This window comes from Lactuca virosa, chromosome 5, assembly GCF_052849685.1.
Source record: "Lactuca virosa cultivar CGN04683 chromosome 5, Lactuca_virosa_CGN04683_v6, whole genome shotgun sequence".
In the NCBI taxonomy this organism is placed as follows: Eukaryota; Viridiplantae; Streptophyta; class Magnoliopsida; order Asterales; family Asteraceae; genus Lactuca; species Lactuca virosa.
In genome coordinates, this window is record NC_136430.1 from 81,901,676 (window position 1) to 81,916,319 (window position 14,644).

At 33.2% G+C, this 14,644-nt stretch overlaps 1 protein-coding gene across 1 annotated transcript; it reads right to left on the reverse strand.

Moving 5' to 3' along the window:
* Positions 1–8,163: 8,163 nt before the first annotated feature.
* Positions 8,164–13,811, reverse strand: LOC145117644 (uncharacterized). The gene is made up of 9 exons (XM_079053947.1): positions 13,595–13,811; positions 12,814–12,987; positions 12,324–12,723; positions 11,955–12,232; positions 11,803–11,871; positions 11,668–11,724; positions 9,621–9,673; positions 9,465–9,540; positions 8,164–9,384 (listed from the first exon to the last, which is right to left on the reverse strand). Exons 1-9 carry the CDS (start codon positions 13,633–13,635, stop codon positions 8,463–8,465), a joined length of 2,070 nt encoding a protein of 689 aa, XP_078910073.1. The 5' UTR covers positions 13,636–13,811; the 3' UTR covers positions 8,164–8,462.
* Between the last annotated feature and the right edge of the window lie 833 nt (positions 13,812–14,644).

Here is a 14,644-nt window from a genome sequence, read left to right on the forward strand (position 1 = left end):
CTTATGTCATTGCTTACGTCATTCCTCCCGCCTCCGAAAAGACATGTTTTTGAATAATGTTTGCTTGTGTCATGGCTGTCGTTAATCTTCCATGAATGGTGTTTCTTCTGTGTTTTCTGAACAGTGACTGCAATTGTGTCTTGGAGCATGCATAATATGTTTGCAAAGTTGTTTCTTGATATCATCGGGTAATTCAGCCAGTTGATGAGAAATTTTTTCGAAAGGTTGTTCGAATGTTTCAATTGCTTTCATTGCTTCCGGAGTGATTTCATTGTCTGTTAAAGAGTAGATAATGAAAGTTTTACTAGCATAATTTACTCTGATTCTTGACCTTTGATCTTTACCGTTGCCAATGCGTGATGATGCTAAATAAACACCGGCAAGTGCAAAGATTAGATGTTCTTGTGTTGGGGATTCATGGGGTAGATCATCTTTTGTTGGTTTTGAGCCGTTGCTTATTCCCATGTTTGCAAAAGTAATACTTGGGACAATTAGTTGAGATTCTTCATCAAAAATTGGGTAGCTAGAATGCATTTTGATGAATAATCCTCTTTCTTGTTTTGCAAAGCGTATTTTATAATTTCTGATGATAGTTTGCACAACAGAGGGAAATTCGCTGATGCAGTGTAAATTGGTGCCTTCTAGATAGATAGTGTCGATGAATCCATGAATAAAATAATCCCATAAAGTCATAGGATCTGATAAATCGGCTAGGAAAACTGCTTTAGGGCCTGGTCGCCTGGCTACTGGGTAAAAGCCCATTAAAGAATGGACCTCGGTGTAGGAAACGAGGCTATCCCATAATTCAACGAATTTTTTGGCAGATGGTTTTTTCATGGCTTCTTTTTCTTTGGTTGATAGAATGGATTCAAGGGCAATTTTTGCATTTAATTGGTTAAGGGATCTTGGGATGGATACAGGTTTTTGTGGTGTGAAGCTGGTTATAGGTTTTTGTGGTGTTAGGAGAACTGTTTTTGAACATTCTACGTTATCTTTTATCACTGCTTTGTATGCTTCGTTGTATGCGGCTTCTGCTTCATTTTTTGTTTTGTAACTTTTGTGAATAATATTTCTTCCAAGAATATATGAACTGGCAATTCCCCAATTGTCATATACTCCTTTGTTTTCTCCGTTGAAAATTACGTACCATTTCTTTATATTTTGATCTGCTTGAAGTGGTGGGTATTCTTCTGGATTTTGTATTATAGGTTGTTTTTCTGACTTGAGCATTGTTTGTGGCTGACTATCATCGGATGAAATTTCTTGAATGTCTTCTTTTGGTTGCTTCGTTGTTGAACTGCTAGCTGCTTCTTCTTTAGGTACTGATTGGGATGATAGAATTTGTATTGTTTGTAGTAGTTGTTCTTTTTCTCGTCTGACTGCTTCGAGTTGTCTGACTAATGATGCTTCTTGCTCTTCTTTTTGTTTGAACTGGTGTTTGATTTGCTTCATGATTGCTTCCATTTCAGTATTTCTGTGGATTGAATATTTGCGTCTCTTGGGTACCTGAATAATTGCTGAAAATTGTTTGATATGAAAATTTTCATATCAATGTATGCTTTTGGTGATATATTCATATCACTGTATGCTTTTGGTGATATTTTCATATCATTGTATACTTTATCATTGTTTACTTCAGATGGTATTTTCATACCAATGTATGCTTTTGGTGATACTTTCATATCACTGTATACTTTTGATGGGTCAGATATGAGGTTTCCCTCGTTATCTAGTCCCAATAATACTTTTCCCATAGGATTATGTACCTGCATCTTAATCAGAATCAGTTGTATATGCATAAATATCTATATCTGAATTTATATCTGAATCTTCTATGGGTTCGTATCCAAGGTCGTATGCAATTTTTAATATATTTGTTTCTTTTTCTTTTTTAGTCTTTTTCGGGCATTCATAAGCTTTGTGTCCTTCTTCTTGACATATCCAACATTTACAATCTTTTTTATTCGATGGGCAATAATTTGTTTTGGATTGATATTTTTGTTTATATTGTTTTCTATTTCGGAAATATTTTCTTTCCCCTTGTTTATAATATTCTTTATATTTGGGTTTATAAGTTTGTTTTTTCCAAATTTTCTTTTTACTTTGTTGTTTTTCTTTACAACCATATTGATTTACTTTGTTAGAAAGGATGTCACAACATAAATCAATTTTTGCATCTTGTGCTGTTTTTTGTTCTAAACATTTTTTCTGCATCCATGCTTTTAATATGCTTATTCGTGCTCCTAAGGTGTCTGCAACTTTATTTTGTTGTAATGCTTCTTGGAAATCTTTTATTACACTTTGGCTTACTAATGATGGTAGTTTTTGATAGAACATATCTAACGCTGCCTTTTTTCTAGTGGGATCTAAATTATAATAATGTTCGGAATATTCCAATATAAATGGTTCTAGATAACACATATTACAAATTCGTAAATTAGTTAAATGTCATAGTGATTCTAATTGAAAAGCTTCTTTTGATATTTTATCTTCAATTTGTTTTCCTATGAATTCCTGAATAAGACGGCTTAATACATTTTTAAATGTTTCCATAGCATCGGTGGTGGCTATCATCATTGTTTCGGTTTCATCAAGAGATGAAAGGAAACGATATGCGTTACCTTGTGTTTTATGAATGATATAATTAAGAAAGTGTTTTGGGTGTAAATTTCTTAATTCTTCGGTTAACTGAATTTGTACTCCCATTTTATTACTCCATTCTTAAATTTTTGCTTCAGGATTTTGGTCAGAATCAATAAAAAGAATATCTGAATTTGTTGGAAATGTAAATAATTTAGGTATGTATTGAGGAGGTATTTTTTTTCCATTTGTTTTGTTTATTTTTAACCATTCCTTGTCTATATAAAAAATTTTCTTCTAATGAAGGTGGTCCATAAATATATTGACTTTGATAATCATCTTCAACATATGATTGTTTTCGTTTTAATCCAAAATTGTTTTGTGAATCTCTATATGGATTTGAATAAGGGTTTTCATCATCTGAAGAAAAATCATATATTACTTCTGCGTCATTATCATCTGAATTATTTTCTATTTCTATATTATTTTCTTGCGTTTCAGATGGAATTTCTAGTGCTGCAAATAATTTAGTTAGTGTTTCTACTTTTTCTTGTAAAGTTTCCATATATAAAATTTTTAGTTTCTTTTTTCTAGTGAAGTAGTTGTTTTTTCTATCATATTTAACAAATTAATTTTGTTATTTTATCTTCAAGATTTTTTATTTGTTCTTGTTTCCAATTTATACTATTATTTATTATATGTATTGCTTCAATATTAGATATACAATTTATCATTGATATGTCAGAATCTATTTTTAAGTCTAAAAGAAATTTTTTAGATTGTTTCAATGTTTTACGAAAAAATTTTAATTATTGTTTATTTGTATCTAGACTTGAAAAACTCATGATTATAATTTTATAATAATAATAGTTTAGTTTCGTTTTAGATTTAAAGTTACGATTAAAATTTATTTAATAGTAGTGTTAATTATAATAGTGTTTAAAAGACATATGTTTTAGAATACAAATAGTTTTGTTTTTAGACGTCGTATTTGTTTGTAACGGATTTTAATACTAGTTCTTATGAAATATCTAACATCATGAATACGGTTATTGTTTAAAATCGTACCTTGATTATTAGGTTTGTAAGAATCCTTGAGATTTTTCTTAGAATTATTTATAGATTCTTGGATTTGCTGTATTCTTAAAATAATATTTTTATTAGGAATACAATTCATCAAAATTTTGTTAGACATAAATATATATTTCAAGCATGAATTTGATTAATTTGATTATTAAGAACGAGTATTATTTTAATAAAAATTTCAAATTTTGTAGAATTAATAGTTATAATAACTCGGAATGAGATTATCATGGAGAAATAATATAACAATTGAATAGAATATCTTGAGACATATTTATGATATTAAATCTTCTTTCGATAATTTTTAATTGTTTTAATAACGATGATTTTTTGAATATGGGTACTTAAAAATAATGATTATTTATTTTCATGTTTATGATGTTTATCATGTTTATGATGCTTATCATGTTTATGATGCTGCATATGCATATATTCTTATTAACGATAGATTGAATATGCAAACTGATAATAAGAATAATAAGAACGTTACTTAGCTCTGATACCAATATTGACGACATGGCGGAATTAATATGATTAGGATAGAATATACCTGAATGATGCGTCAGAATGGATTGACGATGGATTGATTGTCTGGGTTTGATATGTTTATATGAATATATGGATATGTTTGGATAGGGTTCTGCTATTCAGAAATAGACGAGCTATTTCAACAGAAGAAGATTGAGAACAACTCAAATCTTAAACACTCAAACTTAGCTTGTTTATTCCATATGGGCAAAGGCCCTATTTATAGGCTCAAAGGAGCCGAGTACAATAATTAAGTTGCAATCGTTTGATTGCAATATGACAAACGTATTTACATTATAGCCCCCTAGACTATTGAGGGTTATACACTTTATGTTACATCCTAGACACTACTTTTTGACAATAATAATTATAAAAGACAAATGACAAATAATTATAATTCCTTTCCATATTGAAAGGTCACATGTCTTCAATAATGGCTTCTTATGTCATTGCTTACGTCATTCATTTGCCGGTCACACAAAAGATCCTGATAGCCAATTAATTACACAATTTATAATCACATTATCTAGCTATTTTTTTTCTTTTATTAAACTTAAGCGTATCATTTTTAATAAATTTTAGGTGTTCTTTGTTTTTCTTGAAAAACCTCTTCAAAGCTCTTATTGCTGCGGGGCGCAGTACACGCGCAACACTTTTAGTCCCACAACAGTTTGTTTTTCGGAAGTCTTCGGGGCTTAAAACCTCTGCCCGTGTGCTTCTTGGGGAAGCACTTGTTGTACCTCTTCCCATCTCTTCCCACCCCTTCAAACCTAAAATCCGACCCCAAAAAAACATACGACCGCTATTTTTCTTCCAGCAATCGAAACCCATCGCGCATCGTCTCTGCCCATCGATCTCCACCTCACCGTCGCCCCACCTTGCCGTCGTCGGCGCCTCCTTCTTCCTTCTTCGTCCGGCAGTCCAACGATTCCTCACAGGTACGTTTTGTTTCCTGTTTCTATCGATTCCTCATGAAATTGGCATTTGGATTCGTTTGAAATCATAAATTGGTATTGATTTCCTTTATTTCTGCATATATGTTGCTGAATCATCCATAAATTTCGGCTCCTTCTTCCTTCTTCCTCCAGAAATTGTTTTCTTGTTTTTTTTCTTTGTTGAAGATGATGTTGTTGAATCAGAAATTGTTGTTGATTTTGTTTTTTTGATGCAAGTTTATTGCTGAATTGTTATTGAAATCGGTTTTTTTTTCCTGATTGGATGCTTGTTATGTTGATTTCTTGGATCCAAGTGTGAAATCTATTGAAGTTCTTGCTGATGGAGTTGTCCAGGTTTTTTTGGACAATTTTACCCTTGCTGATATCGATTGAAGTTCTTGCTGAATGGATATTGGAATGGAATCTGCTATTCAAACCTTGTTTGGACGATTTTACCCTTGTTGACATCCCTCAGGTGAATGCTCAATGTTGGAGGATTTTGTGGGTGGTGGGGTTGGATGGGGGTTGAAGAAAAAGAAGAAGCAGTTTCTTGGCGAAGAAGATGGAAAATTGTGCATTTGTGATATGAAGTTGAGGTTACTGCCTATACATGCTACATAGTGTAATGAAAAAAAAAACAAGTTTGAATGATTAGATGTGTAGTTAGAGTGTTAGGAGATTTATTTATAAAAACAATCATTCAAATGTTGTTGGGATTTGATTAGGATTCAAGGTTATAGAGTTGTGAAATTTTAAAAAGTTTGGAAATTGGAGCAGTCTGCAGCCATTTTCGGTTTATTAAATAAGTTTATTCTAATTTTTTAATGTCTGCAGCAGTCTGCAGATGTTAACAAAAACAAACACGCTTCTTATTACAGTCTGCAGCCGTTTGGTCCGCCTCTTCTGCCGCAGAGGTTTGCAGAGGTGGTCCATAGACTTTATGAATTTTTGCTTCAGAAAAACAAACAACACCTTAATCTATCATTTTAATGTTAATCAAATACTTGTTAATGGAAAAACTCAAAACCGAAACCAAAAAACAAAAAAGTACCAAAACCAAACTCAAAAAAGATGCATAGAAAAACCTCGAGTAGGTCCCAAAAATGACCGGATCAAAAAAGGTCATCCAAAAAAAACAAATTGTTGCGAAACGGCCCAAAAAAAGGACTGTTTCGAGACAAATCTAAACCCCATCCGGACCACCAATGTGTAGTTTTCGAGGATTCTGGGGAAGATATGGGTATGATTAGGGTTGTAAAATAATTGAATGAACACGAACGAAGTATTTGTTTAATTTTAACCAAGCAAATGAACGCATAAACGAACGAATTTCCACGTTCATTTGTTTAACAAATTATTTTGTTCATGTTCGTGTATGTTTGTTTATTTTTAGAGTTGGTATAAATATGTGTTTATCACATTGGTTTCACTTTCACCATGATGCTCACCAAGCTCTATATTCTCATAATCTCATACTATTTCTCTAAAGCTCTTATAAAAGCTGATATGTATAGATTATAGTGGGGAACGCAGGACAATAGCGGTTGCACACATAATTTTGGGAGTTGCATGTGGAAAAATTTGCATTACGCCGGATTTTTTTTCAAAAAACTTACATTGCGCTGCAAAATTTGAGGGATTGCATCGGCCATCCTAGGAACCCCCTAAATCTGCCCTTGGAGATAGGTGTTTATTCTATAGTTTTATGTATAAGGTTTTACGAAATATTTTTAATAGCCAGTATAACTTTAATGTGTTGTTAAAATATCGATATACTTTTGCAAGAAAATAATTGTCTTCATAATTTTTAGTTTGATATGGTTGAGTCAAAACAAAGAAAAATGTAGCAGGAGATAAATATAATACACAAAGTATGTTACTATTTAAATAAGTAGGTTGACGTAAGGACCAACCTAAGATTGTAGTGATCATCGAGTATATTTTTATAACGCCATGGTTTCGAAAATACTTAGACTATTATACCGGTTTATGTAGGATGTTCATGAATTTGTGGGTTGGTTCAATTAATTAACAGGAAACATCCATAGGTATTGTGTGGTGCATTTTATATGCATTATTTCACCTTATTTGACAAGTTATATGTGTTTTATGAAGGTTAAGTTTACGAAAAATGTTTTTGATACTTGTGGATCAGAGGTCGAGATGCCATTACAAACCTACACTTTAGTCATTGGGTAGTGTGCCAACATTATTATAATAGTCTTCGGGTTGTAATCATCCTTCATCTCTGGGAGCAACACCATTGCCAAATGCCTCCTAGATTCAGTGTTCATGAAATCTTTAAGCTCAAGAATCCATGTTCTCATTTTAGGCTATTGGAATTTATATGAACGCCAAAAAGGGATTCAACCCTGATCTAATACAATTCATGTTGTGCAGAGTACACACATGTATACACTAATTAGATCATGGATACGACAAATGGATTGGATTCATAGGATTGCGCTCCTTTGTGTATAAGGTGCACTTGCCCGAAACATATTTTCAGTCTACAAGTATAATGGAAAACATGGGCATAAGTAAAAGATCAATATTAGGAGCTCGAATTTGAGTAGGGCACAATTTGCTTGAGTCAACATTTGACTAAGACAAAATCTACCGACGTCAAAATATGCCTAAGGAAGAATTTAGGGCAGTTTCTCAAAATATATAAATATGGAGCATAATCTGAACAAGTTGGATTTTGGGACACAAATTCGGAATTGTTGATCTTAACTGTTTGTAACTTCTGAAAACTACTATTCCATTTTATGGGTAAGATAGGTATACATACTACGGATTTCTTGTTTATTGTCTATACTTGAAATTTCCATCGGTTTGGATTATCTTCCATACAAAGTTTGTGATTCACAGACACATAGCTATTAGCTAGTGAGTAGAGAATTAGTATTATTTAAGGATACTGAAAAAACACAATCCTTACAATTCAAGAAATTTTGATCATGACACCATTCTACATTCCTCTCTAATTATAACAATCAATTCATAATCCTCACCCCTTGATAGAGTATATAAATATCGTGCAGCATGTTCTTTCTTTTCTATCACCAACTCCTCTACTATCCCAAAGTAACAAAAGAATCCAACCATACAACTCAGATCTACATTACTCACCAAGCATCTATCTCCATCCCCATAAAAATATAGAGGGAGAATGGATGGATGAGATATAGATATATAATATACATACACATATCATACATATACAGAGAACCATATCTAACTTCTAGTTTCAGAGAGTTATGACTTAGCTAAACACTACTATGCATTATCAAAAAACACAAAAGGTTCAATCAACAACTAACCTTTATAAATTTAACTTTTTTTCATCTTCATTTTCAACTGCCTGAGCTTCAAATTTGGTTCCAGAAGAAGCAAACGAGACATTACATATTCCAGAAGTTCTGGTCGATGAGAAAACGTAAAATCCAAATGAGCATAATTAAATTCTTTATAAGAAGCAGTCACGCCTCCCTCTTTCAGCACCCTATAATGTTTCCTAATCATCGACGGAAGAATCACCTTATCGTTCTTCCCGGCAACAAGATCCACCGGAATATCAATCAGATTATACCGTTCCCCTAAATCCATCGGCTCCGGCGTACCATAAACTCGCATGTTAGCTTCACGACTCCCGTAATCAAACATCACGAATTTTCTCGCCCGTTTGATCTGAGCTAAATGACGCGCCACCCCAAAAGCAACGCCGGGCATGTTAGTCATGTTATAATGAGGTAACCCCATCACTCCGATCCAATTCGAGCTGTCGCCACCGATGAGATAACTCATCAGGGTTTGGACCAGCCCGCCGACGGCGGGATAGTTTTGGAGATCTCTGGCTAATTTGTGGACCAGCATCCGGAAGAATCTGGTGGGGATGTATAATCCCGGACAGATTGGGGCCAAAATCGGAGCTAACCAGAGACATGTGTACTCGATTACGGTGAAGAAAAACGGGGAATCGTGATGAAATCCAGCCGGAGATAAAAGGATTAATCTCGATAGCCGGTGAGGCTTTTTTTCTACCCGACGCGTTACGACGTACATAAGAATCGCAGCTCCGCCTAAGCTATGGCATATTACACAGAGTTTATAAGGTTGCTGTTCGGGGTTTTTTTCTTCTTCTGTGTTATCTTCAGACAACGATTTTAGATCTTGAGTTTTCACTTGGTGAATCTTCTCAAACATGGCTGGTAAATCTTCGGTTCCATGCTCATTGATGGAGTAACGCCAATACCTACAAAATCATACCAAATTGCCATTTCAATATCTGATATAAAACTTGATCCTGATTTGATTTCTAAACCCTGAACTTACTGTCGTGAAGAAATGCTTTTGTCAACATGTTCTCGAGAAACTAGACCACGAAAATTACCAAGGAAAACGTCATAACCTGAAATAGAGAAGAGAATTGTTATCGATTTGAGTGTTGAAAAGTTATTAGCAAGTTTGTGAAAGATGAATATCACGTACCTGCGTCATAAGCTGCAAAAGCTGGAGACCCGACATTGCCATTTGAAACCCAACTAGTAAGAAAACCAGAAAACAACGATTAATCGTTGAAGATATATGCTTGAATTTATAGGAGAATAAATTACAAATTTAATCTAATTCCTTACTTTTTACTCCATCCGTCCAATATTATTGTCCATAGACAAAAAAACACACATATTAAGAAAAACATTAATTACCATTAACTTTATTTAATAAAATGACAGTTTTATCCTTACTTTGCATTTAATGTTCCATTAAATGCTTAGTTGGTTAAATAATAATGAGGGGGTATTTTGGTAAAAATGTTATTTATTTTTAGAAGTGGACTATTATTTTGGGACAAACCAAAAAGGAAAGATGGACTATAATTTTGGGACGGAGGGAATATAAAATAGCAAAAAATTTTGATGTTTTTACAAAATGGTAACATAAAAAGAAAGCGAGGGAGGCTCGATTTCGTGTACTCAGCTTCGGTTTTGTCAAATCCGGACAAACACGTCTTTGGTTTCATCACTAGACTGCAATTTCATGTCCTTGTCTTTGATTTCGGCCAACTCTATAATTTTTTTTTCATTTCTAAGATAATTGTATATGACATTTGGCCGTTTCCTTTCATCTAGGCTTTAGTTTCATGGCATGGTCTGAAATCGTTCCTATGGTTTGGTTAAAATTGCAGGTTTGGTCCCTAATCTTTTTTTTGCACTCGGATCATCCATTTGGTTTGATTTTGTTGTGTTTTTCGTCCCTATGGTTTGGTTAAAATTTCACATTTGGTCCCTAACTTTATATATGTAAGGGACGAAAAACACAATAAAATCAAACCATAGGGACGGTCCGAGTGCGAAATAAAAGTTAGGGACCAAACGTGTAATTTTAACAAAACCATAGGGACGATTTCAATAAATTACTCTTGTTATTTTAATCCAATGTAAGTTTTAATAGGGTATTATAGATTAAAATCATGCAAACTACAAGTACATGTTTATGTGCTAACACATAACAACAAGAAAATCGGATAATATGAAGAACAAGACCGAAGATGACATTGCCATCTGCGATGATACAAGTCTGCAATGCACAATCTGTACATTATAGACTTGTACCACAACAGATGATAATGTCATCTTCGGTTTCGTTCTTCATACTATTAGATTTTTTGATTTTTGGAAGAAAAAAAAAACAATGGCCAAAAACATACACATAATTGGTAATAAAAACGGACGAGGTAAAAAGCTAAATAAAACATCACTTAAAACATTCTTTCGTTCTTATGCCATCAAAAGAAGAATTCGAAAGTTCGAATGTAAAAAATGAGCTACAATTTTTTTTAAGGTTTAAATATAACTATTATTTAGTCACTTCACGCGTTGCGGCGGAAAACTCCTTTGCAAGTTGACCAAAAGAATATAAAAATAAATTTTCAATCTAGATAATTTTGTATACGAACAAAAATAAGGTTTGAAAATATATATTGTTTGGTAAAATACCACATTGACAATTATAATAATAAAAAGTAATATTAATAAAAACGAAAACTATAAAAAAACATGTAATGGACAAAAAAACATAACTTTAAAATATAGTAAGAAATCAAAATCGCAACTTATAAAATACCAATAATTTAACATTAAAATTATGATGATTGAAAACTGTTAGATCAAAATTATTTGAGAGGAAAAAATATAAATATGAAAAGTTGTTATTAGCAAAAACAAAATTGTCATTTTTAAAGTAATGTTTATGTTGCATCTTTATTAAATGTTTTTAAAGTTGTAAAGTAATCTGAATTTAATGGTTTTGATTTTAAAAAAGCAAAGGAAAATGAGCAGTGCCCATGTGAATATAGATAATGGGTTAATGGGCCGTGAAACCAAAGACAGATCACGAAACCATAACCCGTAAGATGAAACCGAAGGCGTGTTCTCCCTAAAAGGAGTGAAACCGAAGCCGAGTAGACGAAAAATAGCTATATTTGTATTTCTCTATTTATAGTATCACATTGTAGATTGTTAATATAATTACTCACCACATAGACGAATCAAATACACCATGTTGCAAATAAACAACCTTTTTCGCTTCAGGCCTACAACATTGTGAATCAAAGAAACTTTTTAAGAATAGAAACACGAAAAAGAAAATACTAACAAAACAAAATTTCTACCTTGGAATTCTTTCCAGAAGGAGAACATATCCATCGGATGTTACAACATTAATAACTTCATAAGGGTACCTGAAATTTTGAACGAAGAGAAAATGTTTCATACTTTTACTGATAATTATTGTTACAGTTATTTTTATTGTTACTGTTCTTACCCTTCTCCTGTAATGACATCTCGACATGTGCGAGAATCTGTGTTGAGTCTAGTACTTAAATTACTTTTCTTTACAGTCGGAGTAGGATCAGTATCAGCAAGAGTGGCAGTGGAGACCGAGGTGCCTGAATCATTACGTGGAATTTTCCCAACACCATTCGAAGAAGACCACCTTAATAACATCATTAGAGAATCCAACGGATGAAGAACACAATGGGCTGCGTGGTGAATACCATCAAACACGGTTTCTATACATATCTCTATTCCTAGATGAAGATCCTGTCAATGCAAAAGAACCCGTGTAAATAAGAAGTTTGGATGTCGTTGTAATTCTATGCGGTAGATATGAATTAAGAAGAAATTAATGAACCTCTACAACACCGCGTCTTTTGTCAGTAGCCCGTTGAACAACATGATCCAGACCTTTCTTGGCGGCTTGTGAATTCTTCACCCTTCCAGGGCTTGTAACAGGTGGTCTTCTGCTTCTCATGAAAATGGTTTTAAACATATAAAACGGTATCCCGAACAAAAGTCTTACAGGAATTAAAAAGAAGATGATAATGGACAACATCCAATGAGCCCGATTCCTTTCACGTTTGGTGAAGCTTGGTGCTCGTGAGAATTTTGCGTAAGGTGTCATTGGAGAAGCAGGGTAAATGTAAGCATCATCATAATCATCCAAGTCTTCTCCAGATGAATACTCTACACTTGATGCTGAATCATAATCCACCGATAGTTCATGAATGAAGTGGTTAAATGACGACGCCCCACTATCAGGAAAAGCAATATTTCAAACCTCGATGTGATAATTTCTAGAATTAAGACATGATTTATTTACAGAATCAATCAAATAAACTTACTCCTCCATCCAACGTGGTAACTTAGGGCCACGCAAAGTTGGTTTGAGCTCCCAACCTTGGACTCCTTCAAGCATATTAGCCTTGCCAGGCAATATAGACAATAATAGTGCAGACAATCCATTTATCAGCCTTAATATGTTACTTAATGACTCATAAGTAACAGTCTTCACAGATCTGAATAAAATAAACAAAATCCAATTGTTATCGATTTTAGACAACTTTTACAATGAATTACATTTAATTACAATCATCCATGTATGTTTAATTTTCATAATCTCTCATCAGTTTTGATCATTGAATCTCAAATCCTCATGCTCTCTAATCGTTCATGAGTATACATGGAAGCTATGTGTCACAAATATAACCTAAAAAGGGAAGCAGAAACAGAAATAGCAAAACAATACGAATTTAACGCCTAAATGTTAAACCCATCAATTAAACATATGTGATTTCGCATAGATGTCGTTTCCAGAAATGCTACAAATCAAACAAAAATCATGTATATGCATACATTCATAGACACAACATGTGATGCATGCGCTGAATCAGCTATCTAAATATGAAAGCTTAATACAAAACGAAAACGATTTTAAATTCCTATAATGAAGCAGAACATCTTCATCATACGATTTCATTGTAATCGTCTTCATGTTCGTATAAACCAACACGATCAAACTCCGTTATTAATCAGCATTTACCAATTTGATCGATCAAACTACCCACACGTTAAATTATGTAATTGAATTTGGGGAAGGAAGGAGGGAGGGAGGGAGAAACTAACTCTTTTGTGACAGCGAGAAAGTTGTCAACGAGTCGCTGCATCGTTTGACTTGGTGATTTTGGGGGAACGAAACAGAATCAAAATTGAGATCCAATTTGAAATGAAAACCAGAAAAATATGATAATGTTTGGATTCTAGAGAGAGAGAGAGATAGGGGGAGAGAGAGATATGGACGATAAATGCGAAGGCTGAAGGTTATTGGCGTCCGGGAGGAGGGAGAGTGGTGGAAGATTTTTAAATTTTAAGATCGACATGGCTGGGAATATGGTTTGGAGGCGTTGATATACCTGTTACGTGTACAAATATCTCCGCACGTGAATCTTGCAACAACCATAAAATCTGCAACCTAAGAATGAAAATATATATATATAGTAATATAACACTTCAAAATAAGCATTTAAATATATAAAATAAAAGCTAAATTGTTGACGTAATTGCCGAATAAGTATCCAATAAGTTCATAAATTTGTGGATGCATAAACAGAAATGTTTGATATTAAAAAGGTTTATTCCTAAGCAATTTCACCAAGATATGATTAGATATCCTTCCATATAAAAGAAATTACACATAACTTCCGCTATATCCTCAAGTTTAATTCAGTTAAAGAGATGGTAAAGAATTCTTTTTTGTAAAAAAGATGTCAATGCACAAAATACATTCCTCTACAATTTCACCATAGTCTTGCAATGAAGGTATAAGGTTCAAAGGCATCCGAAATATCGGTAGTGTTCTGCAATTGATCTTACATGTGACCTTTGGAGTTGGTTGATATGAGTCGTTCAGTTAGTATAGTTTATCATTATTTTTATAATTTCACTTTAATATTCCATAAATGTATTGCATTCTCCATTCACAAGGTCAATTGTCGGTTAATATATACATCATAGTGTATATCGCATATCTATGTTTAAGAAAATTAATAATATGATCTTTTCAAAAGCATATTTGGTCAAATAAGTTATGTAAAATCAAAAAAGTTATTGTTTGAGCTTTTTCACATTGCTTGTTTATTTACAAGCTCAGCCCCCACAGGAGCCTAATCGTTGAAA

Coding starts and splice junctions, on each gene's coding strand:
- LOC145117644 (XM_079053947.1), bottom strand. CDS start 13,635: ATGCAGCGACTCGTTGACAACTTTCTCGCTGTCACAAAAGA. Junction 12,233..12,323: donor AAAGACGCGGTGTTGTAGAG/GTTCATTAATTT, acceptor TTGCATTGACAG/GATCTTCATCTAGGAATAGA. Junction 11,872..11,954: donor GATGTCATTACAGGAGAAGG/GTAAGAACAGTA, acceptor TCAAAATTTCAG/GTACCCTTATGAAGTTATTA.